This window comes from Oncorhynchus gorbuscha, linkage group LG09 (genome assembly GCF_021184085.1).
Source record: "Oncorhynchus gorbuscha isolate QuinsamMale2020 ecotype Even-year linkage group LG09, OgorEven_v1.0, whole genome shotgun sequence".
Taxonomy (NCBI): Eukaryota; Metazoa; Chordata; class Actinopteri; order Salmoniformes; family Salmonidae; genus Oncorhynchus; species Oncorhynchus gorbuscha.
This window is the reverse complement of record NC_060181.1, coordinates 36,596,394-36,622,119: the sequence shown is the minus strand read 5'-3', so window position 1 is coordinate 36,622,119 and position 25,726 is coordinate 36,596,394. Positions and strand designations below refer to the sequence as shown.

The 25,726-nt window shown below is 42.8% G+C and overlaps 1 protein-coding gene across 1 annotated transcript; it reads right to left on the bottom strand.

The window, feature by feature from the left end:
• Positions 1 to 748: 748 nt before the first annotated feature.
• On the bottom strand, positions 749 to 25,726 carry LOC124043489 (exopolyphosphatase PRUNE1-like). The gene is made up of 8 exons (XM_046362136.1): positions 25,332 to 25,726; positions 12,703 to 12,807; positions 11,534 to 11,739; positions 11,065 to 11,249; positions 10,661 to 10,819; positions 8,319 to 8,413; positions 4,780 to 4,938; positions 749 to 4,220 (listed from the first exon to the last, which is right to left on the bottom strand). The coding sequence occupies exons 1-8, from the start codon at positions 25,623 to 25,625 to the stop codon at positions 3,735 to 3,737; spliced, it is 1,689 nt and encodes a 562-aa protein (XP_046218092.1). The 5' UTR covers positions 25,626 to 25,726; the 3' UTR covers positions 749 to 3,734.

The following is a 25,726-nucleotide window of genomic DNA, read 5'->3' as shown; positions in this document are numbered from 1 at the left end:
AGCGCAGCTGGGTCATGCAGCAAGACAATGATCCAAAACACACAATCAAGTCTACATGAAAATCGCTAAAAAAAGCCACACATTTGAAGTTTTGTAATGTCCTAGACAAAGTGCAGACTTAATCCCAATTGAGATGTTGTGGCAGGACTTGAAACTAGAAGTTCATGCTTGAGAACCCACAAATGTCTCTTGAGCTAAATCAGTTCTGCATGGAAGAGTGGGCCAAAATTCCTCCAGTGATGTGAGGATTTGCAGCTAAAGATGGCACAACCAGTTATTGAGTGTAAGGGCGCAATTACTTTTTCACACAGGGGCATTTGGTGTTGCATAACTTTGTTTATGAAATAAGTATGAAATTGTTGCGTTATTTGTTCACTCAGGTTAACTTTATATAATATTAGGTTGTGGTTGAAGATCTGATAACATTAAGTATAAAAATAATTTGTAAAAGTGAACAAAATTAGAAATGGGGCAAATACTTTTTCACAGCCCTGTATATTCACACAATAGCATGTTGGGACATGACCAGGAATGGCCGGGCGTGGAAGCACACAACATATGGTGGGGAAAATGGTGAGAGCGCACCCTAAACAATGTGACACAGCTGACTGGAGGGGTGCGAGTTAGTGACAGGACACTAAAGATTCCAATAGTGCCTTGCAGAAACGTTAGCTTTAGGTTTTGATTTTGAATCAGCTCAATGACCCAGAATCAGCAAGAAGCCTGAATGAAACTGGACTACAACACAAACTCTTCAAATCCATCTTTAATAGAACAGCATATTTTTACTCTTACAATATTTTCTTACATGTGGTTTTCACATTCAGTTTTTTTCTCACTTAAATAAAGGAACCACACAGCAAACACTTCATATTGCATACTTGAATACAAGGGAAGTTGAATCCTGATTGTACTGCATAAAATTCACAAAACTACCCATGCTGATAGGAACTGCACGTTGAGGGGGGGCATCTTTTGATTTAAACCATGAGAAACTGAAAAAGGGAACCAATTCGGTAAAAAATATAACATTGTGAATGACTTGTCTTTGTTCAACCTGTTTAGAAGCTAAACAAGTCGAGCTAGCTAACATTTCAAACACATGGAGAAATTAGAACACCACAGAGCACATACAAAAACATGTAATCATGACAAATGGTATAGGAAAGGCATTCAAATGAAAAGGCAAACTAGTGTTTAGTGTTCATATTAAACTGCAGTCACTGAGTCATTGCATTGTAAATACATTTCCCATGAAACACTTCCACAAAAGGTATGTGGACTGGAGATATAAAAAATAACACAAACATAATTAGCTTTGCTTTTTTGTGACCCCTCTTGGGAACAACGGATTTGGGATACAAGATACAGTACATTGGTGTTGATATTATCAAAAACAAATTTGCTCATGCATGTTTAGCTGGCAAAACATTTTTTACATTTTTTAAAATCTAAGCTTGCTGAACATCTACAAGCCAATGATTGCCAAATCCTTAACACCTGAGGCTCAATATAGAAATCTTTCAGAGTATGTTTATAAGCAAACTCATTATCAATACCATGCTAGCTTATATTGTTTAACTATGAACGAGATGACTGAACATACCTTCTCACTGTGATGTAGGGAGGATATAAATGAAACTGCATGGTTGATTTATATAATCAAGTATCTTCAACTATACTATCTTCATTTAATATCTTAATTAAATGGTTCAACACAGTGCTAGTCAACACTTAAAGATGTTTTCTTTTGTCAAATATATTAAATCAAATTATAACAAAATACAATTTTAGTCCCTACCATCCTCCCTGCATTTGATCCAAGATCCTAAAGGACTGGATAGGTGAGAGTAGTATGGTGAAAGCTTCACATAGGCTATCAGAGGAAGCCATCATCTTATTACTTCCACGTATCGAAACATTGTGATCTGGGAACACTGAAAGGGTAGGATCCAAAGGAAGAGACAAGAGACTGTAATGCAATAGTGTCACTGTCTTTTGCTCAGTTTCACTTGGTCAACTAAATTTGAAGATTTTCCCACCAACTAGATAACATTAGAGCTGCAGTGTACTGTATGTAGAGAACATAGGTCTACCCAAACAGACATATAATGACTCCACATCCACAACGATTAAAACATGGGAACATAATTACCATGCATAGCAGCCAATGTGTTTGTGTCCATGCATTTATCTGTATGTGGGCCTGGGTGTGTTTGCACATCTCTGTGGTACAGTAAGTTGAAAACTACTCCTCAGCCCCAACTACAGCCAGCTAATGAAGCAGACATCTGAACTAATGTTAACTCAAATTAACCGCCACGAGGCTCTCTGGTTATGCGACACAGATTACAGATCAGAGCAATTCATCACTAACTCGGTCCCAGATCTGTTGGTGCTGTATAGTCCACTCTGATGATAGAGGTTGGCAAGAATGCAAACCGATCTCAGATCAGGATAATTCCTCACTGGTAACATAATCAATGGTGATTCTAGATGATAAGTATATTTGGACAGCTGAAGTAGCATTGCGATATAAATCTCAGTCAGAGAGAGAGAGAGAGAGCAAAGGTGACTGAGTATATTTAGGTCTCTGAACGGGGCAGGAGGTTCGTATGCATGAATGAGCAGCAGAGTTGCATCCATCATCTGTTATCTATCTATCCACCTCTCTCTCTCTTTGTGGGGAGGATGTGAATTCTTCCCCCTTTTCAGATGGATCCCGACAATGAGGAGAACTTTGTGACTGGTGATAATGTCATCAAGACGTCCCACAAACCATGAAAACTCCAAACACACGAAACAAACACGTCTCGCACACACACGTCAGGAGAAATCACACGTCAGTCATCAGCCCAATAACACACATATGAAGCTGTACATAGATTGGTTGCACTAAAAACCAGCAGACTCAGCAGTCTTCCAGGACCGCTGAAACACATGCTGTCATAATGGATGAAGTCACTCTCCACTGCAAGATTCTCCCTCATCATAAAGGTTCACTCAAATGCCTGTGACATTGAAATAGGCCCTTCAAAGATGAATTATGTTAGTCCATTATGTATTCTCCACATTTCCAATCCACTCCCCCTACACTTGGAGATGGCACCAACTAACCAACGAGGCAGTCCCATGTACTCAGATGCGATACAGAGAAAACACACACTTCATTCAACCTCCATCTGGAGTCCTTGATACAGTGCTACTAGTCATCCCTTTTTTTTCATCCGGTTGCCAGTCTTTTAGAAGAATATCCTATTCTTCATAATGTTCTATGGTGTTGTTAGTCCTGACTTGAGTAAAGCATCCATAAGAGCTTGGTGATCAGTCTGACTGCCACAGTAGTCCAGGGTTGTGTTCATTCGGGCACACCGCAGCAAAACGTGTTGCAACAGAAAACAAAAACAAGCATTTCTTAGTTCAGATGGTACCTCCCTGTTTTGTTCCGTCTGGTTCCGTTTTGTTCCTCCTGAACAGGACCCTGTTTCCAGTTAATGTCAACAGAGCTGCCGATAGCAAACCTAGGATTGCTATATAACCAGTGAGTTACTGAACATGGCCCCTTTGGATTGTCATTCAAATTTGCTATGAGATGTCCCTTATGAAACATACAATTGATTGATATGCTTCTGAATATGAACTTTGAACACTCCTTCTTATAGTCTGTTGGTTGGATTGAAGTGCATGAGGACAGTCAGACAGGGGTACTAGGATTAAAAGGCATCAACAGAAGGTTATTGTTCACCTGGCCAGATGCCATCTTTATTTTCCCCTGCTTCCCCTCCCATGCGGCTGAACTTCTCCAAAATGGCTTCCGCGCTGATCCGGGGAAGGCCGGCGTCCAGCGGACAGCCCTCCACCAGGCTGTTCATGGGAGTGGCCGGCACCTGGAAGTCCTCCTCCATCCCAGAGTCCTCGGTGCCCAGCAGGCGGCGGCGGTGGTGCCGGGAGGCTGAGAAGCAGCGGGGGCGGGTGTCGTCGTCGAAACTAGGCGACCCCGTGGGGTCAACGTGGTCGTCCAGCTCCTCAAAGTCCTCCGCCTCCCCACAATGCACTTGCTTCTTGTCCCACTCTTTCAGGAAGTTCTTGAGAATAGGCAGCACTTTCTTGCGGGAGGCCAGTGTGTTGCCTTGGAGATAAGACTTGATGTTGTTGAAGGGGCTGCTCATTGGAGAGAAGCTCAGAGAGGGGTTGCACGACTTTTCTAATGCTTGGCTCACCTACAGCAGAATGAGAAACACACAGTGTATTTCTATTTCATAGTTGCCTTTTTAACATTGACTAATATTCTCAAATTGTCATGCCTGCATTTGCCCAAAAGGCAACTTTGATATATCTCACTTACAGACATGCTTAATATCAAAGAATAATACATAACAATACCATTTATTTTCACACCAAGGAATAGTTTCTGAGGGACAATATTAAACTAACTAAGATAGGTTGGTTGGCACAAAAGTAGACAATTTTATGGGGATATTTTTAAACAGTGGGGAGGAAAGATTCACATCGATATTCAAATGGCCTCTTCACAATAAACTGAACTCATATAAAATACCTTTCATGATCATGAACACAAATGTGCCGCATATTTAGGAAAGCACAAAATGGGTCAATTCAGCCAAGTCTATTAGAGGGCTACGTGGAACAACTACTTATGATTTAACTACCCCTATCAAATCTATTATATTACTACCCCTATAAATATTAAATCATTACACATCATATGGCATAGGGGTCAATATATTGTAAGAGTGGGCATGACAGTGCAGTTCATACCTCCTCCCTATAGAGGGTGCTGGAACTGTAGACCGCCAGCTGCCGATGGGGCTCACTGCGTTCGTTAAAAGAGATTGTCATGGCGACCACCGCACCGAAACGGTGTTTGTGACAGAACTCACAAAGCTCCTGTTGTAGGCTCCTCCGCTGTAGGAACACCTGTCGAACGAACGGGATGACATACAATAGCAAACAAAAAAACTTTATTATATAGAGAACAGAAATTGGTTCAAACACAATTCAAAATCTTTCAAATACTTTGAGCGTTTGTTTGGTTTCGTTCCAAAGACCAAGTTCAATCAAGTACAGATACAGTATAAATTATTTCAAATAGTATTTCAACCGAGGTCTGATAGAGAAATATTCTGGCATGCAACAAAACTGTGTCATGCATGTGTGTACAGTCAATGCATGATACATGTGATGGCATGGGGCTGATGCCAGTAAAATATAATTATTTGTAAAAATAATACATTTGGCCTCCTGAATGGCGTAGCGGTCTAAGGTACTGCATCGCTGTGCTAGAGGCGTTACCACAGACCCGGGTTCATTCCCGGATACAGAAATGAACCCTGGAGTCCCATAGGACGATACGGCTTAGGGGAGGGTTAGGCCGGTGGGGCTTAACTTGGCTCATCGTGCTCTAGAGACTCCTTGTGGCGGATCAGGTGCCTGTGGGCTGACCCCGGTCGTTGGCGTTTCCTCCGACACATTGCGGCTCGCTACCGGGTTAAGCTGGCGGGTGTTAAGGAGTGCGGTTAGGTGGGTCATGTTTCGGAGGATGCGTGACTTCGCCTCTCCTGAGCCCTTTGGGTAGTTGCAGCGATGAGACAAGCTAGAAAAAGCGGTACATTTTTTTACTTTCTGGGATCTACTGAATTGCAGCAGCGACGGCCACTCAGATATCAGGGAGTGTTCTTAACTAACAGACATAAATCCTGTCACTATTGTTTAGCCTGGTCTGAAGCAACACAGTAGCTACTGATCTATTTTGATTATGCTAATCAGACTCTACATTTTACGCTCAGAGACGTTAGTTTAATATAGGTGTCATTTTCTGATAAGGGAATTATATACTTAAAGGTAATGATTAAAAAATTCCGCCCTGAAACGTAACTATTAGTGATTATTAGTTTATGTATAATGAATGATTAAAGTACTAAACGTACGTACAATAAGGTTTGGTAGAGACATGTGAGGGAGAGAAATGTGTGTGTGTGTGTCTAAGAAAATACAGAGAACAATTAAACTGTGTTTGACCCGACCTGGCTAGAACTCTGAGAAACTTATGATAGGACAGGGAATCCTTTCAAGGTTCCTCTAATCTCGGGGGAATGGAACTGTCGGCTTGGTAGTGCTAAACAGTGGTGAGAACTATGGGGAAAAGATACAACTCATCTACTGTTTGTGTGTATGTATGTGGGTAGGATATCTACGGTTTGTGTGAAGGTATGTGCGTAAATAGGGAGTGAGTTATAAAATGGATGTCTTTGAATTATGGACTTCAGAGCGCTCTCTGGAGTTGAGGTTCAGACTCTGTGCAAGCCAGTCAAGTTCTTCCACACCGATTGTGACAAACCATTTCTGTACGGACCTCGCTTTGTGCACAGTGGCATTGTCATGATGAAACAGGAAATGGCCTTCCCCAAACGGTTGCCACAAAGTTTGAAGCACAGAATCGTCTAGAATGTCATTGTTTGCTGTAGCGTTAAGATTGCCCTTCACTGAAACTAAGGGGCCTAACCCGAACCATGAAAAACAGCCGCAGACCATTATTCCTCCTCCACCAAACTTTACAGTTGGCACTATGCATTGGGGCAGGTAGCGTTCTCCTGGCATCCGCCAAACCAAGATTTGTCTGTTGGACTTCCAAATGGTGAAGTGTTATTCATCACTCCAGAAAACATGTTTCTACTGCTCCAGAGTCCAACGCTTGGCATTGGCTCCCGACGAAAACAGTACATGTGCTGACATTGCTTCCAGAGGCAGTTTGGAACTTGGTAATGAGTGTTGCAACCGAGGATAGACGCTTCAGCACTCTGCGGTCCCGTTCTGTGTGCTTGTGTGGCCTACCACTTCTCGGCTGAGCCGATGTTGCTCCTAGATGTTTCCACTTCACAATAACAGCACTTAGTTGACTGGGGCAGCTCTAGCAGGGCAGAAATTTGACAAACTGACTTGTGGGAAAGATGGTATCCTATGACGGTGCCAGGTTGAAAGGTCATTCTACTGCCAATGTTTGTCTATGGAGATTGCATGGCTGTGTGCTCGTTTTTAAACACCTCTCAGCAATAGGTGTGGCTGAAATAGCCAAATCCGCTAATTTGAAGGGATGTCCACATACTTTTGTCTATATAGCGTATATATGTCCCTGAGGCAGAGGCTCCATTGCCAAAATTAATTAGAAAATTGATATTCTCCCAAGATTATAGACAAATTGGTAACATTGTTGCATTAATGAAGACTTAAGATTATAATAGTGGAATACAATTCTCTCAAAGGAGTAGGAAATATGACTTGGTGAATCAACTGAAAACCCAAATTTGTTAAAGAGTTGGTCATTCAAAGGCAAATTAGGCAATTCTAATGCATTGTTGTTAAAAGGGGAAGAGTAATGTTCACATACACCCAGTGTGATCCTGAGAGGGTGCTGTTAAAGGTAGACTCAGCCATATTCCTTAACCACAAAGAGCAGGGCAACTTCCGACACAAAGACCGCGTGAAGCAGGAGGCTGCACTCGTCAGCATTTGTCGTCAGGCAGCTGTCACAATGCATTAGAGAGATGCAAACTCCTGTGCAGATGTTTAACAGTGTATGTGTTGGTGCTGACGAGTGCAGACACTTTCTTTTTCACTCTCTTGCTGCACTGCTCTTGTGATGATTAATATCATTGAGTCTCAGTTTAAAGCATGGTGGCTTAAGCATGGTGTCATGTTTTGTCATATATTGTCTTGTCATTATGCTTTCCCTTCTGTTCGTTTCCCCCTGCTGGTCTTATTAGGTTCGTTCCCTTTTTCTATCCCTCTCTCTCCCCCTCCCTCTCTCTCCTCTCTCTATCGTTCCGTTCCTGCTCCCAGCTGTTCCTCATTCTCCTAACTCACTCATTTAGTCTTTTTACACCTGTTCCCTATTTTGTCTTCTGATTAGAGTCCCTATTTCTCCCCTTGTTTTCCACTTCTGTCCTTGTCGGATCCTTGTATATTGTTCGCCGTGCTGTGTCTTTGTCTCGCCCTGTCGTGTCTTGTTTCCCTCAGATGCTGCGTGTGAGCAGGTGTCTGAGTCTGCTACGGTCGGTGCCTTCCCGAGGCAACCTACAGTTTATGGTCGAGTCTCCAGTCTGTCCTCGTCACTACGAGTGGAATTAGTTTTTTATGTTTTGTTTTCTGCTCCGATTTGTCTAGGAGTATTGCCTATTTCCTTTACTGGAATAAAGACTCTGTTTTCGCCAAGTCGCTTTTGGGTCCTCATTCACCTGCATAACACATGGTGGAGGCAGAGTGGATTAAGTGAAGTAACAGCATGGCTAGACAGTACGTACATCTAGTGTCATATACACAGTGCAGACTGCCAGTCTCAGGTCGCCCCCAGAGACAGCCTTCATGTCCTTTAGCAGCATCTGCTCTGTAGAAAGACCTGTAACACAAACCAATGGGACAAACAGTATTACAATGGCTTTACAATGGAATTGGCTATAGACACTACAAACACTACATGACAAACACTACAGCATATCATAAGTTACCATGTAGATCATATATACAGGGCCCTGTGTTTTGGTTAATCATGGCACAGGACCTGGATATTAACCTTTATTTTAAGCCTTTTCCAGAAATGAGAATTAGACCCAAAATTATAGCAATTGTCTGAGGACATGAAGGCGGGACCATCTAAAATAAAAAGAAAACAGGGCAGTTTGATGAAGAAGCTTTAAAATGGGCAATAAGTAGTTGCTACATAAACGTTTTTACTTACAAATGAATTATATTTTCCCATTTGATTCTTGAAGAATATAAATTAGAAATGCCTCATGAGTTTAGTTCAACTGTCGTACCTCATCATAACCCAAACTATAAGCTTGTTTTACTCCAATGTTTGTAAACTAAGTAAATGTAAACACTGTATAAGCCTCAAAACATGATTCAACTAGAATTGTGATGTCATGTATGGTCAGTCCTTGCTTCCATAATATAAACTTGAAAATATGGAGAGTGGCACTCAGTAATGTGTTGTATTGGATTTGCCCCAAACATTACACTTTGTATTCAGGACAAAAAGTTTAATTGCTTTGCCACATTTTTGCAGTTTTACTTTAGCGCCTTGTTGCAAACAGGATGCATGTTTTGGAATATTTTTATTCTGTACAGGCTTCCTTCTTTTCACTCTGTCATTTATGTTAGTATTGTGGAGTAACTACAATGTTGTTGATCCATCCTCAGTTTTCTCCTATCACAGCCATTAAACTCTGTAACTGTTTTAAAGTTACCATTGGCCTCATCGTAAAATCCCTGAACGGTTTCCTTCCTCTCCAGCAACTGAGTTAGTAAAGACACCTGTATCTTTGTATTGACTGGGTGTATTGATACATTCACCATCCAAAGTGTAACTGATAACTTAATTTTGCCCAAACGGATATTCAACGACAGCTTTCTTAACAAAGATTTGACTCATCTACCAGTAGGTGCCCTTTGCCAGGCATTGGAAAACCTCCCTGGTCTTTGTGGTTGAAACTGTGTTTGAAATTTACTGCTCGACTGAGGGAGCTTACAGATAATTACATTTGTAGGGTACAGAGATGAGGTAATCATTTAAAAATCATGTTAAACACTGTTATTGCACACAGGGTGTGACAAACAAATATCAATTTAATACATTTTAAATTCATGCTGTAACACAACAAAATGTGGAACAAGTCAATGAGTGTGAATAGTTTCTGAAGGCGATCTATGATGTGACTTGTTTAGCAAATGTGTACTCCTGAACCTATATAGGCTTTCCATAACAAAGGGGTTGAAAACGTATTGACTCAAAAGACATTTCAGCTTTTCATTTTTAATTCATTTGTAAAAAAATAAAAATAAAACATCATTCCACTTTGACACTATGGGATTTTGTGTGTAGGCCAATGACCAAAAATCTCAATTTCATCCATTTTAAAATCAGGCTGTAACACAACAACATTTTGAAAAAGTCAAGGGCACTGTATAACATAACCCAAACCTGGAATTTGGTCAACACAAGGCAGAATGACCATCACCTCGGATTGAAGCTATGTAAGTTCAAGGCTGACCGCGTTACTGCAGGAATTATTAGCAGAAAACAGGATTGCAATCTTTGTGTGAATACATTTTTTAAAGAGGACAATAGTGGTACCAATATCATGGTACCCCGGTCGGCCTTCAAATTGAGTTACTCAATGAGAAGGGGCAGCACTGAGCTAGCCTGCAACATCACTTCCTGGAGTAGCTCAAACTGTGCATGTTATGTCTCTATGAGATGCCATCTTAACAGACTTCATTTGGCTTCAATGTGCTATTGAGTTTTACATAGGAATGAATGGTGTCATGTGATCAATGTCTTTTTCCAGTCATTGGGTCAACAGAGCAGAGGTTCCCACCAAAGGGGTTTGACATCTTATTTTGTTTACTTCTAGATGGTCACTCCACAACATTCTTTTGAGGTTGTGTGAAATCTCAAACTTACTCTACAACATTCTCTTTAAATAATGGTACCTCTTTATTTGAATGACATGTCATAACAGTGTCATAATACTGACATAGTAATGTCATATTGTCATGTCATCTTATGTCAAGTGACAAGGCAGATTAATTTTGTGCACCTCTCAACACCTCTCCCATGGCATGTTTTCCCCCACCTTTTTACCTGAGATGTCAAACTTGGCGCTTTGTAGGGACTGGAAGAGGGCGCCCCTGGGCGGCAGGTCAGGGAAACGCGACTCCAGCAGGCAGGACAGTTGGCTGTCCTTGGGTGTGACCTTGCCCGCCTCAGGGGCCATGTTGACACAATCCAGCACGATGGCCCCTGTGTGGGCACACTGCCAAGTATAGGTGAACTGAGCCAATGGTTACTGCTGGCATTGACAAACAAGTGCAACTACAAGAGAGTTGTCGGATTCAGAGATAATTCATCCTGACATATTCCCCACTGCCTAGTTCTGAGGTATACACTGATTAAAGACCCAGAGACATTGTGGCCCTCGAGGACTGGAGTTTGACACGTTATAGAGAATGCTGGATGTAAGAGAATTATTGCTGTGGCAACCTTACCATATAATAATTGAGCCACCTGTCTGTCTAGCACTTCAGGTGCCTTGTGGTGAATGCGCTCTGTCACCAAGGTAGCACAGGAACCCACGGTTTCCACGGTGACGGAACAGGACATGGAGGGTGTCCTCTCGAGGTGGTGGTGGTCAATGACTTCCACCACTGCATCCTCCAAGTCGATGTCGGCACTACAGGGAAAAGTCAGGGTTGAGTGAATGTTGTGAAATACGTTGTGTCATACATCTTTAACTATGTGTTTCCTCAATCTTGGTCCAGGAAACTGGCCCTCCACATATCAGGCACTTCCCATAACTTTGACCTGTGTTGTCAATACTACTTGATACTGTAGGTATCAGTGGAAGAAAATCTGAGTGAGAGAAAGGCAAAGCGATGGCAACGGAGAGAACGAGAGAAAGAGAATGCGAGTTTAGAACAGAAAATAAATAGAAAGAGTAATGTTGCAACCGATGACCTAGGAAGCACGTTGTGGTCCACCAGGGTGAGCATCAACCTCTTGGCTCTATGAAGACCTGCCAGGTCCACCTCGTCACGGAACACCAGAGCCTCAGGCGGAACACCGCTCTCCTTCAGTAGGAACACGTTGTCGGACCGCAGGGGGAACTCAGCCCTCGGGATGTTCAGCACCGGCACCACAGTCTTTCCTGAGCTGCCAGATGTCTGGGAACAAAGGGGGACGAAAGAAGAGGAGGAGAAAAGGAGGGAAGGATAGAAGAGGGAGACCAGATCAAAACAGATATCTGACACCAACGCACCTTCCTGCTGAGGCTAGCTGGGATTCCTCTGCAATGTTTTTGTCCATCTTCACAGGCCTTGGGGGATCTTGAGTATCTGAGGTTGTGTGAATATTTCATGAGTAGCGGGGGCGTATAGGCTAGCGAGCAGCTTAAACCAGGGGTTAGGGAGGACGGATGGATCAATGCAGTAATGAAAGATAAGAAGAGACTGGTGCCCGATGGCTAGGGCACCGACACTGTTTTTATGCTTGAGTGACTCTGAGAGTTGTCTGCTCCTATTTTGGAAAATGCTGTGCATTTTGATTACGCTTGGTCAAGCTATTCATGGCCCTCAGACTTACAAATGAGTCACTCAGCGCAAATTCCGCGCCTGCGGTGCTTCAGGACTTTGGCCCAGCTCTCTCAACTCTGTTCACAAGTCAAAGAGAAGATACTTATTCATTACCGCATAGCAGGACGTATTCGTCCACCAATTTGCTTTCAAACAACTGCACTATAGGGTTGTCATTTTGCTTGTATGGGACTTAAAAGGAAAATTCCAGTCAAAAACTATCTTTTGGTATTTGTTTCATTAGTCCACTGTTGATACAGTCCCAAAATGTATTGCATGCCAGCAATCAAGTTTTGAAGATATAGAACTTAAAAATATATATTGTTCATAATTACATAAGCTCATTCTGGAAGCCTCTGGAGAGCCTAAAATGTTGTCAAGGGCCCGCGGGCCCCAATTTTGGCAGCCCTGAAGTAGTGTCAATATTTATTACCGTATAAAAACCTAAACATATGAGGGGAATGAATAATTCAGGTATGCTAACTTATTTCCGACCTGGGTTGAGGGATTCCCTAATGAGAGGTGGTACAGGTTAGAAGCTAGCTTTGGACTCACTTTGGACAGAAAGTAGGCAAAGGCAAGGGACGACACCATGGAGTCGAGGTCACAGGCCTCGTTGCCAAGGATGACGTGGATCCCAGAGCTTCCCTCCGCACTGCCCTAAGGAGGTTATGAAAAAAAAATTAGGAAGAAAAAGAGCAAGAGGGTGGTAAAATTATGTCAGCTTTATACTTTGCAGATTTGCAAACAGTTTTTTTTAACACAGCCAAGGCTACACTAGTCAAAATGTAAAAAGTATTAGTATCATCTAAACCAAGGGTTTCCAACCTTTTACAGTATGAGAGTTTCTTAATGAAATGAGAGCTACAAATATTATGAAACGTTGCGAGCTACTCATACATTTTCTCTAGCTTTCAAATAGGTACACTTTATACTTTTCCAAATTAGTTTTTCTTGGTTTTACACTCTCAAAATTACAATTGTTCATAGAGAAACAATAGAATTGGATGTTCTGAGCCCATGTCAATGCTTAAATCACACCAGAAGACCATTTTTGAAGGCATTTTGCTAAAAAAGTCCTGTGCTTGTCTAACAATTTTTTTGCTGCTGCATATGTCATGTCATGACAGAGTTTGATAAACAAAAACCAACCCGATTGATAGAAATAATCATGCCATAATTCTGCAGGGTAAGTGTTACGCTCGTCGAAATGATCGGACCAAGGTGCAGCGTGGTAGGCGTACATTTTGTTTTTTATTAAAAATGAACACCTAAAAACAACAAAAGGAAAACGAATGTAACGTTCGGTAGGCTACAAGAGCTGTACAAAAACAACATCCTACAAAACTAAGGTGGCAAAACAGGCTGCCTAAGTATGATTCCCAATCAGAGACAACGACAGACAGCAGATCTCTACGGTCAGGGCGTGAAATTAAGCCTACTTTTCAGTTAATATTTCATTAAGACGGTGTTGGAGAAAGTCTTTCTGTCTACGCAGAAGACAGTTATCATGATTGCTAACTAGCTACACGAAGTGAATGGTAGAGACAAACGCGTGCACCACACAAGACATACAGGGTCAATACAGCTTGGAATTAATTGACAGATATAGTGTTGTGTTTGTCTTTTTAAGCCAATTGTGGCTAACTGGGGCGGGATAATGAACTTAAGGTGTCTGATACTTGTGAGATTTGTTTATGACAGTTTGCGGTGGAACACGTGAAAAATACATGCACTTTCAGAATTGTTTAGTGAGTTACTTATAGGTGGGCTGCAAGCTTCTGGTAGCTCGCGATCAACCTGTTGGAGACCCAAACAGTCGTCAGAATGTTTGATACCTACCTGCAGTCAGTTATTGATTAGCCAAAATGTAGCCTACTGAAACAAATCCTATTTTGACAGCCTGAAATGGTTGCCAATCAGGCTCACAGTAGTTAGTTAGCATCTAGCCCATGCTAACATTTTTGGACTGCTGATTATAATCTAATTAGGCGTATCAACCAACATCAACTACCTTAAGTTTAATAACAGTGAGTGAATGTGCAGCTGAAACTCTGATATAGCCTTATTAGACTCAGCGGGATGTTTTCATTTGGATCATTTAGCTTTCGTTTGATAGATCCACTGTGATAATGAGTGTGATTAGTCTCGCTTTATCTGTGACATGATGTAAGAAACAGTGTTATTACTGACAACGGGGGGGAGATGGCCTTGCTGTGATGTGATGATTCAAAAGCAGTGAAAGCACTAATTACCAGTGTGTGTGGCAGCATTCAGTATAAACACAAAAAAGAAAAACCAGCCATCTGGGTTCAGCAAAGTTCTTCTGACCCCTATCCTTTGCATTGTGAACACTTGAATGAGCTAGTTCAGTTAGTTTCTCAACCTGTATTTATCTGTAAATTAGGAGAAAAGGCCCAAACACAAACTATTTAGCAGGTATTATATGCTAACAACTACTTCGCCCCTTCAGGCCACCATAGATTTAACAATGAAACTATAAGGTGGGTCCACGATTGTACTTTGTGAACCAGCGTAACAAGGATAGGATCTCTCCTGTTGATCTCAACATGTTGGGAGTTGATGTGCATCCTATTGACTTCAATGGTAAATCAAGAAATATAGCCAGGTCTGCCTCCTAGACTGGTTTTTACTCACCATCAGTATGGGGTGTCGCTAACTGTGTGGAGAGAGCCATTCCGCCCCATGTTAAGGGCCCCAAGGGTGACGGTAACGGGCAGCCAGTGTGAGTGTACTACGACATGGTGTCATGGCCGCCCAGCCTCCCCTTCCCTCGCATCTCCCTCTTCCCAGCGTGCCTGTCACCTCCTATAAGCCGTAGTAGTGGTCAGACCCGGGAAGGCAAGCAGGAACCAAAAGGAGGCTATATTTAACCACAGAGTGTGTGTGCAGCAGAGCTCTCCAACTGTGACTCCATGACTGTTCCATGGCAAATAGAACGATTCGGGGCCACCTCTACTACAGCTATAGTAATCCAGTATTGCAGTATCCATTCAAGGACAAGGACAGAAATATAAACAAGGGTTAGATAAGAGATGAACAACTCGGTTGGTGGGAAAATGTAGGCCTGTGACACAAATATGGAAGTGCTGAGGGGGAATGTTATGATAGTAAAATGATCATGATAGGATGCTCTGATTCACGCAGCCCTGAACTTCATGCATGTCCCTGTGCGAATGTTTTGTTCGCCATCAATTGTAGATAATGGCGTTAATGGGAAATGCTAACTGTTTTGCAATGGGCTTCATATGCAGCTCACTCTATTACTGAGAAATGTCAATTACTGTTCTATAACAGGGCACTGCTGTTTTCTAACAGTTATCCTCATATCCCACGCTAATGTGAATTCTACCACTTTAACAGAACAATCCATGTAGGCCTGCATTTGAGTGCAGCGTTCTGGGGAAGGATCACTGAGACACTTTGTCAGCTTCATTGAGTTGATATTGATGAGTCAACAGTGTTCCATTATTACTCAAGCACAAATAACGCACACTGGCTACTCTCACTTGTCTCCCTTTCAGAGTGACCTATCATAGCTCTCATTCCATCTGGTTAATGTAAAACCACAATACACTGAGGCATTCTCTCTCCAGTCCACTTAGAACAGGCCTCAGGGTTTTGTAGAGGTAAGGCTAACACCCTGCTAAACCGTGGAATTGGTGGACAGAGTCGCAAGGCGTGTGGAGAGAGGGAGGAGAGACAAGCCCTATTGTTCTACATTCTACATTTCTTTCTCATCCTCATCATCACTATAACATTTCAGTTAAATACATTCCACTTTGAGTCCCCTTTTGTTGGGAATAGTGTTATTTTATGTAGGTAATGGTGTAATTTTAGGTAACGGTTATGAACTTCGGTAGTTGGAAATACCTTAGATAGACAAACATGTATTTTAATCTGTCTGTCGGCATATTTCAAGACATGATATATGAGGGTGCAGTGGATACCCGACGGGTTGGACAATACTTTTCTCGTCAATCATATTTTTAAAAAACGTATACTTAAAAACTGGAAATGAACCAATCGTCCGTCGTTACCGAAGTGTCTGGGCTACGGAGAGAAACAAAAATGGTGCAGTTTGAGGCCATGTGGCGGAAAGTGATGCGGGCGCTGGAGATGGGGGGGGGTGTGCTCCTGGGTCTGGGCAGGTGTGATGTAGTTGATGTTTGTATGATGTTGTCGTTTGTATGTATATGTTTTAATATTGTTTTTGTATGTTTTATAAAAGATCAAATCAAATTTTAGGAAAAGAAATGGACCATTTCAACAATGTCAGAATTTCCCAATACCAATATATCCTGCCGGTAATTACAATGTCATAACAACAGAATTATGGCACACATAGCCAAGGAAGGAAATGTCTGACCTCTACAGATCTCTACTGTCTCGATCTATTGAACATACCCGTAGTATTGCCCCATCACTGAAAAGAAAGACTGCTGCAGCCAATAACCTTATATTGACTCTAAGTGTTTGATTATGGGAAAGGTGAGCATGTTGATGAACATGTGGATGAGCATGTTGTGGGCTCCCCAACCCCAGTGTGTGGGCATGAGACAGGACAGGCATACAAAACGTTAGGCTAGTTCTCTTATACTAGCTCCACAGAGCTCCACAGTAGGCAGAGTAGTCAGGGATGACCCCAGATATAAACATTAACACATAGGGCTGGTTTCCCAAACACCGATTAGTCTAGTCCTACAACTAAAAACCCCATTTAATTAAGAATCTCCATTGATATAGACTTTTAGTCCAGGACTAGGCTTAATCCATGTCCAGAAATGTGTATTTATTGATTTTTATTTAACCCTTATTTTACCAGGTAAGTTAACCGAGAACACATTCTCATTTACAGCAACAACCTGGATGAAAGAGACCAATCCCTTACACCATGAGGTATGAGGGAAAGACTGGGAATTTAAGATAAGTGCCATTGGATTTTTAGTAACCACCAAGAGTCAGGACACTCGTTTAACATCCCATCTGAAAGACAGCACCCTACACAGGGCAATGTCCCCAATCACTGTCCTGGGGTATTGGGATAATTATTTTAGACCAGAGGAAAGAGTGCCTCCTATTGGCTCTCCAACACCACTTCCAGCAGCTTCTGGTCTCCCATCCAGAGACTGACCAGGACCAACATTGCTAAGCTTCAGAGGCAAGCCAGCAGTGGGATGCAGGGTGGTATGCTCCTGGCCCAAACCAGCCCTTAGTCTCCAGCCATGTGAGGAAGCAATAATGTGAAGTGACAGTGGCTAAACTAAGGTTGCCCAGTGCCCAACAGAATACAGAGACCTCCTGTATGGCAGTATCCAGACATAACCTGACCTAAGTGGTTGATATGAACTAGAGGTCGACCGATTATGATTTTTCAATGCCGATACTGATTATTGGAGGACCAAAAAAGCTGATACCGATTACTCGGCCAATTTTTTTTGTTTATTTGTAATAATGACAATTACAACAATACTGAATGAACTCTTATTTTAACTTACATCAATAAAATCTATTTAGCCTCAAGTAAATAATGAAACATGTTCAATTTGGTTTAAATAGTGCAAAAAACAAAGTGTTGGAGAAGAAAGTAAAAGTGCAATATGTGCTATGTAAGACGAGCTAACGTTTCAGTTCCTTGCTCAGAACATGAGAAGATATGAAAGCTGGTGGTTCCTTTTAACATGAGTCTTCAATATTCCCAAATTAGAAGTTTTAGGTTGTAGTTATTATAGGAATTATAGGACTATTTCCCTCTATATCATTTGTATTTCATTAACCTTTGACTATTAGCGCGCGCTAACTAGCTAGCCATTTTACATCGGTTACACCAGCCTCATCTCGGGAGTTGATAGGCTTGAAGTCATAAACAGCGCAATGCTTGACGCACAACAAAGAGCTGCTGGCAAAACGCACGAAAGTGCTGTTTGAATGAATGTTTACGCGCCTGCTTCTGCCTACCACCGCTCAATCAGATACTTGTATGCTTGTATGCTCAGTCAGATTATATGCAAAGCAGGAGATGCTAGATAATATCTAGTAATACAATCCTACAATCTAAGCTAGATGCCCTCAATCTCACACAAATCATCAAGGAACCCACCAGGTACAACCCTAAATCTGTAAACAAGGACACCCTCATAGACGTCATCCTGACCAACTGGCCCTCCAAATACACCTCCGCTGTCTTCAACCAGGATCTCCGCGATCACTGCCTCATTGCCTGTATCCGCTACGGAGCCGCAGTCAAACGACCACCCCTCATCACTGTCAAACGCTCCCTAAAACACTTCTGTGAGCAGGCCTTTCTAATCGACCTGGCCCGGGTATCCTGGAAGGACATTGACCTCATCCCGTCAGTTGAGGATGCCTGGTCATTCTTTAAAAGTAACTTCCTCACCATTTTAGATAAGTATGCTCTGTTCAAAAAATGCAGAACTAAGAACAGATATAGCCCTTGGTTCACTCCAGACCTGACTGGCCTCGACCAGCACAAAAACATCCTGTGGCGGACTGCAATAGCATCGAATAGTCCCCGCGATATGCAACTGTTCAGGGAAGTCAGGAACCAATACACGCAGTCAGTCAGGAAAGCTAAGGCCAGCTTCTTCAGGCAGAAATTTGCATCCTGTAGCTCCAACTCCAAAAAGTTCTGGGACACTGTGAAGTCCATGGAGAACAAGAGCACCTCCTCTCAGCTGCCCACTGCACTGAGGCTAGGTAACACAGTCACCACCGATAAATCCATGATTATCGAAAACTTCAACAAGCATTTCTCAACGGCTGGCCATGCCTTCCGCCTGGCTACTCCAACCTCGGCCAACAGCTCCACCCCCCCCCCCCCGCAGCTACTCGCCCAAGCCTCTCCAGGTTCTCCTTTACCCAAATCCAGATAGCAGATGTTCTGAAAGAGCTGCAAAACCTGGACCCGTACAAATCAGCTGGGCTTGACAATCTGGACCCTCTATTTCTGAAACTATCCGCCGCCATTGTCGCAACCCCTATTACCAGCCTGTTCAACCTCTCTTTCATATCGTCTGAGATCCCCAAGGATTGGAAAGCTGCCGCAGTCATCCCCCTCTTCAAAGGGTGAGACACCCTGGACCCAAACTGTTACAGACCTATATCCATCCTGCCCTGCCTATCTAAGGTCTTCGAAAGCCAAGTCAACAAACAGGTCACTGACCATCTCGAATCCCACCGTACCGTCTCCGCTGTGCAATCTGGTTTCCGAGCCAGTCACAGGTGCACCTCAGCCACGCTCAAGGTACTAAACGATATCACAACCGCCATCGATAAAAGACAGTACTGTGCAGCCGTCTTCATCGACCGTGCCAAGGCTTTCGACTCTGTCAATCACCATATTCTTATCGGCAGACTCAGTAGCCTCGGTTTTTCTGATGACTGCCTTGCCTGGTTCACCAACTACTTTGCAGACAGAGTTCAGTGTGTCAAATCGGAGGGCATGCTGTCCGGTCCTCTGGCAGTCTCTATGGGGGTGCCACAGGGTTCAATTTTCGGGCCGACTCTTTTCTCTGTATATATCAATGATGTTGCTCTTGCTGTGGGCGATTCCCTGATCCACCTCTACGCAGGCGACACCAATCTATATACTTCCGGCCCGTCCTTGGATACTGTGCTATCTAACCTCCAAACGAGCTTCAATGCCATACAACACTCCTTCCGTGGCCTACAACTGCTCTTAAACGCTAGTAAAACCAAATGCATGCTTTTCAACCGTTCGCTGCCTGCACCCGCAAGCCTGACTAGCATCATCACCCTGGATGGTTCCGACCTTGAATATGTGGACATCTATAAGTACCTAGGTGTCTGGCTAGACTGTAAACTCTCCTTCCAGACTCATATCAAACATCTCCAATCCAAAATCAAATCTAGAGTCGGCTTTCTATTCCGCAACAAAGCCTCCTTCACTCACGCCGCCAAACTTACCCTAGTAAAACTGACTATCCTACCGATCCTCGACTTCGGCGATGTCATCTACAAAATTGCTTCCAACACTCTACTCAGCAAACTGGATGCAGTTTATCACAGTGCCATCCGTTTTGTCACTAAAGCACCTTATATCACCCACCACTGCGACCTGTATGCTCTAGTCGGCTGGCCCTCGCTACATATTCGTCGCCAGACCCACTGGCTCCAGGTCATCTACAAGTCCATGCTAGGTAAAGCTCCGCCTTATCTCAGTTCACTGGTCACGATGGCAACACCCACCCGTAGCATGCGCTCCAGCAGGTGTATCTCACTGATCATCCCTAAAGCCAACACCTCATTTGGCTGCCTTTTGTTCCAGTTCTCTGCTGCCTGTGACTGGAACGAATTGCAAAAATCGCTGAAGTTGGAGACTTTTATCTCCCTCACCAACTTCAAACATCTGCTATCTGAGCAGCTAACCGATCGCTGCAGCTGTACATAGTCTATCAGTAAATAGCCACCCATTTTCACCTACTTCATCCCCATACTGTTTTTATTTATTTACTTCTCTGCTCTTTTGCACACCAATATTGCACACCTCTACCTGTACATGACCATCTGATCATTTATCACTCCAGTGTTAATCTGCTAAATTGTAATTATTTGCCTACCTCCTCATGCCTTTTGCACACAATGTATATAGACTCTCTTTTTTTCTACTGTGTTATTGACTTGTTAATTGTTTACTCCATGTGTAACTCTGTGTTGTCTGTTCACACTGCTATGCTTTATCTTGGCCAGGTCGCAGTTGCAAATGAGAACTTATTCTCAACTAGCCTACCTGGTTAAATAAAGGTGAAATAAAAATATAAAAAAATATCATCAACCATGTGTAGTTAACTTGTGACTATGATTGATTGTTTTTTATAAGATAAGTTTAATGCTAGCTAGCAATTTACCTTGGCTTACTACATTCGCGTAACAGGCAGTCTCCTTGTGGAGTGCAACGAGAGAGAGGCAGGTCGTTGTTGCATTGGACTAGTTAACTGTAAGGTTGCAAGATTTGATCCCCCGAGCTGACAAGATGAAAATCTGTCGTTCTGCCCCTGAACAAGGCAGTTAACCCACCGTTCCTAGTCTGTCATTGAAAATAAGAATGTGTTCTTTTAACTGACTTGCCTAGTTAAATAAAGGTATATAAAATATATATATATATTTTTTAAATCGGCAAATCGGCGCCCAAAAATACAGATTTCAGATTGCTATGAAAACTTTAAATCGGCCCTAATTAATCGGCCATTCCGATTAATCGGTCGACCTCTAATATGAACCAAACAGAAGCATCAGACTGGAGGGCAGAAACATTCAATCTAACAGGCGACAAGAGCCAGGTAGTATGCCACGAAGTTTTGATTACGCCCACATAAAATGGGAAATCATATACTTGGAGGATGCCAGGAGTGAAGAACTTTTAAGTGAATAGATCATAACCAATTGGCTTGGGAGTAATGGTGGTTTAAGGAATGCTTGCCCCTTGCTCGCTGCACTTCAAAAAGAAAATAGGCACTACAAACTACAACCTGGGCTACTACAGTCCATACGGTACTACAGTGTCATAGAGGGAGGGTTTTAAGAAGGGAATTCAATTCAGCCCATTTCATGTTTTAATTTGTGTTACGTCATGTCTCAAATGTGTTCTCCCACCACAGCTGTTCTCTAACGGAAAGAAAAAAACTAAAGTGAAGAGCGTTAATGGTGACTACTAAAAAGAAATGGCCAACCCCTTGAAATTAGACACCTACCCTTTAAACCATTGCTGTGCCTGACAGCCAAAGACAGTGGAAGGAAGGGGGGATGAGATGTCTGCCATCCAGGCATAGTGACAGAGGTGCCACCTAATGTCACTATTAATGTCACATGCACAACAGTAAAGCAGTTGGGCCACAGGAATTTGGATGTGAGAGCTTTAGCCCAGACTACGCCCACCTAGACTCCAGAAAGTATTCAGACCCCTTGACTTTTTTTTACATTTTGTTACGTTACAAATTCTAAAAGGGATTGTAACGTCGTTCGTCTGTTGTATGAAGAGAGTCAGACCGAAATGCAGCGTGTAGGTTACTCATGACTTTAATGAAAATAATCGCGGTACATGAAATAACTGTATATGAAAACAACAAACGAAACGTGAAACCTATTACAGCCTATCTGGTGACTACAACACTAAGACAGGAACAAACACCCACAAAATACAACGCGAAAGTCAGGCTGTCTAAATACGGTTCTCAATCAGAGACAACGACAAGCACCTGACTCTGATTGAGAATCGCCCCAGGCAGCCAAGCCTAACTAGACACACCCCTAATCATACACAATCCCAATTACTACAAACCCCAATACGAAACACAACATATAAACCCATGTCACACCCTGGCTACCCAAACATATACCAAAAACACAAAATATAATGACCAAGGCGTGACAGGGATTAATATTTTTTTTTTCTTTTTCATCCTCAGCAATCGACACACAATAGCCCATAATGATGAAGTGAAAACAGGTTTTTAGACATTTTTGAAAATGTATTAAAAATAAACCACAGAAATACCTTATTTACATAAGTATTCAGACCCTTCGCTATGACACTCGAAATTGAGCTCAGGTGCATCCTATTACCATTGATCATCCTTGAGATGTTTCTACAACTTGATTAGAGTCCACCTGTGCTAAATTGATTTGATTGGACATGATTTGGAAAGGTACACACCTGTCTAAATAAGTTCTCACAGTTGACGGTGCATGTCAGAGCAAAAAACAAGGCAATGAGGTCGAAGGAATTGTCCGTTCTGCAGCATTGACGGTCCACAAGACCACAGTGGCCTCCATAATTCTTAAATGGAATAAGTTTTGGGGACCTCCCGAGTGGAGCAGCGTTCTAAGGCACTGCATCTCAGTGCTTGAGGCATCATTACAGACCTGCATTCGATCCCAGGCTGTGTCACAACTGTCCGTAACTGGGAGTCCCATAGTTTGGCGCACAATTGGCCCAGCACCGTCTGGGTAAGGGGAGGGTTTAGCTGGGGGGGCTTTACTTGGCACATTGTGCTCTAGTGACTCTTTATGGCAGCCAGGCTCCTGCATGTTTACCTCGTTGTTAGTTGAACAGTGTTTCCTCCGACACCTTGACGAGGCTGGCTTCCAGGTTAAGCGGGCGGTTGTTAAGGAGTGCGGTGGTGGGTCATGTTTCGGGGGACGCATGACTCGACCTTTGCCTCTCCCGAGCCTGTTGGTGAGTTGCAGCGATGAGACATGATCGTAATTGAAATTGGGAGAAAAATAATGTATAGAAGAAGTTTGGAACCACCAAGACTTCCTGGAGCTGGCTGCCTGGCCAAACTGAGCAATCAGGGGAGAAGGGCCTTGGTCAGGGAGGTGACCAAAAACCCGATAGTCACTCTGACAGAGCTCTAGAGTTCCTCTGTGGAGATGGGGAAACCTTCCAGAAGGACAACCATATCTGCAGCATGCCACCAATCAGGCCTTTATGGTAGAGTGGCCAGAAGGAAGCCATTCATCAGTAAAAAAAAACATGACAGCCCACTTGGAGTTTGCCAAAAGGCACCTAAAGACTCTCAGACCATGAGAAACAACATTATCTGGTCTGATGAAACCAAGATTGAATTATTTGGTCTGAATGTCAAGCGTCACATCTGAAGAAAACCTGGCATCACGTCTGGAGGAAACCTACGGTGAAGCATGGTGTTGGACGCATCATGCTGTGGGGATGTTTTTCAGCGGCAGGGACTGGGAGACTAGTCAGGTTCGAGGCAAAGATGAATGGAGCAAAGTACAGAGAGAGATCCTTGATGAAAACCTGCTCCAGAGCACTCAGGACCTCAGACTGGGGTGAAGGGTCACCTTCCAACAGCACAACGACCCTAAGCACACAACCAAGACAACACAGGAGTGGCTTTGGGACAAGTCTCAATGTCCTTGAGTGGCCCAGCCAGAGCCCGGACTTGAATCCGATCTAACATCTCTGGAGAGACCTGAAAACAGCTGTGCAGCAACGCCATTCAACCTGACAGAGTTTGAGAGGATCTGCAGAGAGGAATGGGAGAAACTCCTCAAATACAGGTGTGCCAAGCTTGTAGCATCATACCCAAGAAGACTCAAGGCTGTAATCGCTGCCAAAGGTGCTTCAACAAAGTAATGAGGAAAGGGTCTGAACACTTATGTAAATATGATATTTCCATTATTTTTTATTATGAATTTACACAAATTTCTAAAAACCTGTTTTAACTGTGTCATTGTGGGCGATTGTGTGTAAATTTAATACATTTTAGAATAAGGCTGTAACGTGACAAAATGTGGAAAAAGTCAAGGGGTCTGAATACTTTCCGATTGCACTGTATATAGACAGGCGAACTCACCACACATGGTAGCTTTCGTCTTGATTGGGCACACACTGAGATAATACATGGTCAGTAAATGCCAGGAATGGGGCAGATAGGGAATTGCTTAAGAGATTGTTTTCCATGTCTAGCTCTTTGCACTTGACTAATAGTCACACAAATGATTAACCCTCACGGCATCGGTTATCTGACTCTACCGTGACAACACTTTGCTAAATATATTGAAAACATACCAACGAGGCCTGGTGTAGGGTTTGCTGTGCAAGAACTGCATCATGCAATATTCGACAATGACTGTAAAGGAAGTTACGGTGGCCAATATTCTACCTCTTGCTCTCTGACAACTCATCCACACATCACCACCTCATTAGTCATGGCGCTCTGTGGTTTGTGTATGTTAGACCTTTTACAACACGAAGATGCAAAAAAATGTTTTGAATCTTGAACCAAACTGTATTTGACTCTATGTTCAATCAATAAACTCTCAATTTTAGTTGACAGTTGGCTGTCAAGACTAAACTTTTAAATTTCACTCCGTGACAAGAGTAACTGACTCAAAGCCACAAGAGGGTAGAATACATTTCAAACGTTACTTGTTAGGCGGAGGTAGTTGCAGAAACGTTGGAATGGTTTAGTAATAGAATAGTACATGATGAGTAATATATTAGTAATACGCTAGCTAATTCAATAGGGAAAAAAACAAATATGGCATGACAGACAGCAGAGAGAGCACGCGATGGACAGGGCTAGTCATTGAGCAGAGCAACTGAGACATTTGTAAAACATGCAATGCATAGTAAACGTGTTCGTGTGTTTGCCTACCTTTATTGCAGCACTACATCTCTGTAGAAACCCCTCCATTTTCGCCAGCGTAGAGCACGCCCGGGATATTCTGTAAAACAGAATGTTTACAGACCTGGGTCCTGTGCAAAGACAAGTTGACAAATATTTCAACACCACGTTTCGAAAAACAGCAGCTCCTGAAGTGTAGCGGCTATAATGTAGATAGAAAGTGACAGTGGTGGGTCCTTCGCGAATGAACGGCTCTTTTTGGTGACCGTAAGGATCCGAATTGCATCTGTGAAAGAGCCGTTCATTTAGCTCCCTGATTTGCATATTGTTACTGCTTTTTCAGCTACAGACAACGATTGTCTGCAGATAAGTTGTAAAAACATTGTATGAAGGGTGTAATTCCTCACTGCAGGAAGAATAAATAG

Bases quoted from the DNA above. Each gene is read 5' to 3' on its own strand.
- LOC124043489 (XM_046362136.1), bottom strand. From the start codon at position 25,625: ATGCAAATCAGGGAGCTAAATGAACGGCTCTTTCACAGATGCAATTCG. The intron at 11,740-12,702 runs GTGAGTCCAAAG...CTTTGTTCCCAG, and splicing joins TTGCCTACTTTCTGTCCAAA to ACATCTGGCAGCTCAGGAAA. The intron at 4,939-8,318 runs GTACGTACTGTC...TTCGTTCGACAG, and splicing joins CTGTGTATATGACACTAGAT to GTGTTCCTACAGCGGAGGAG.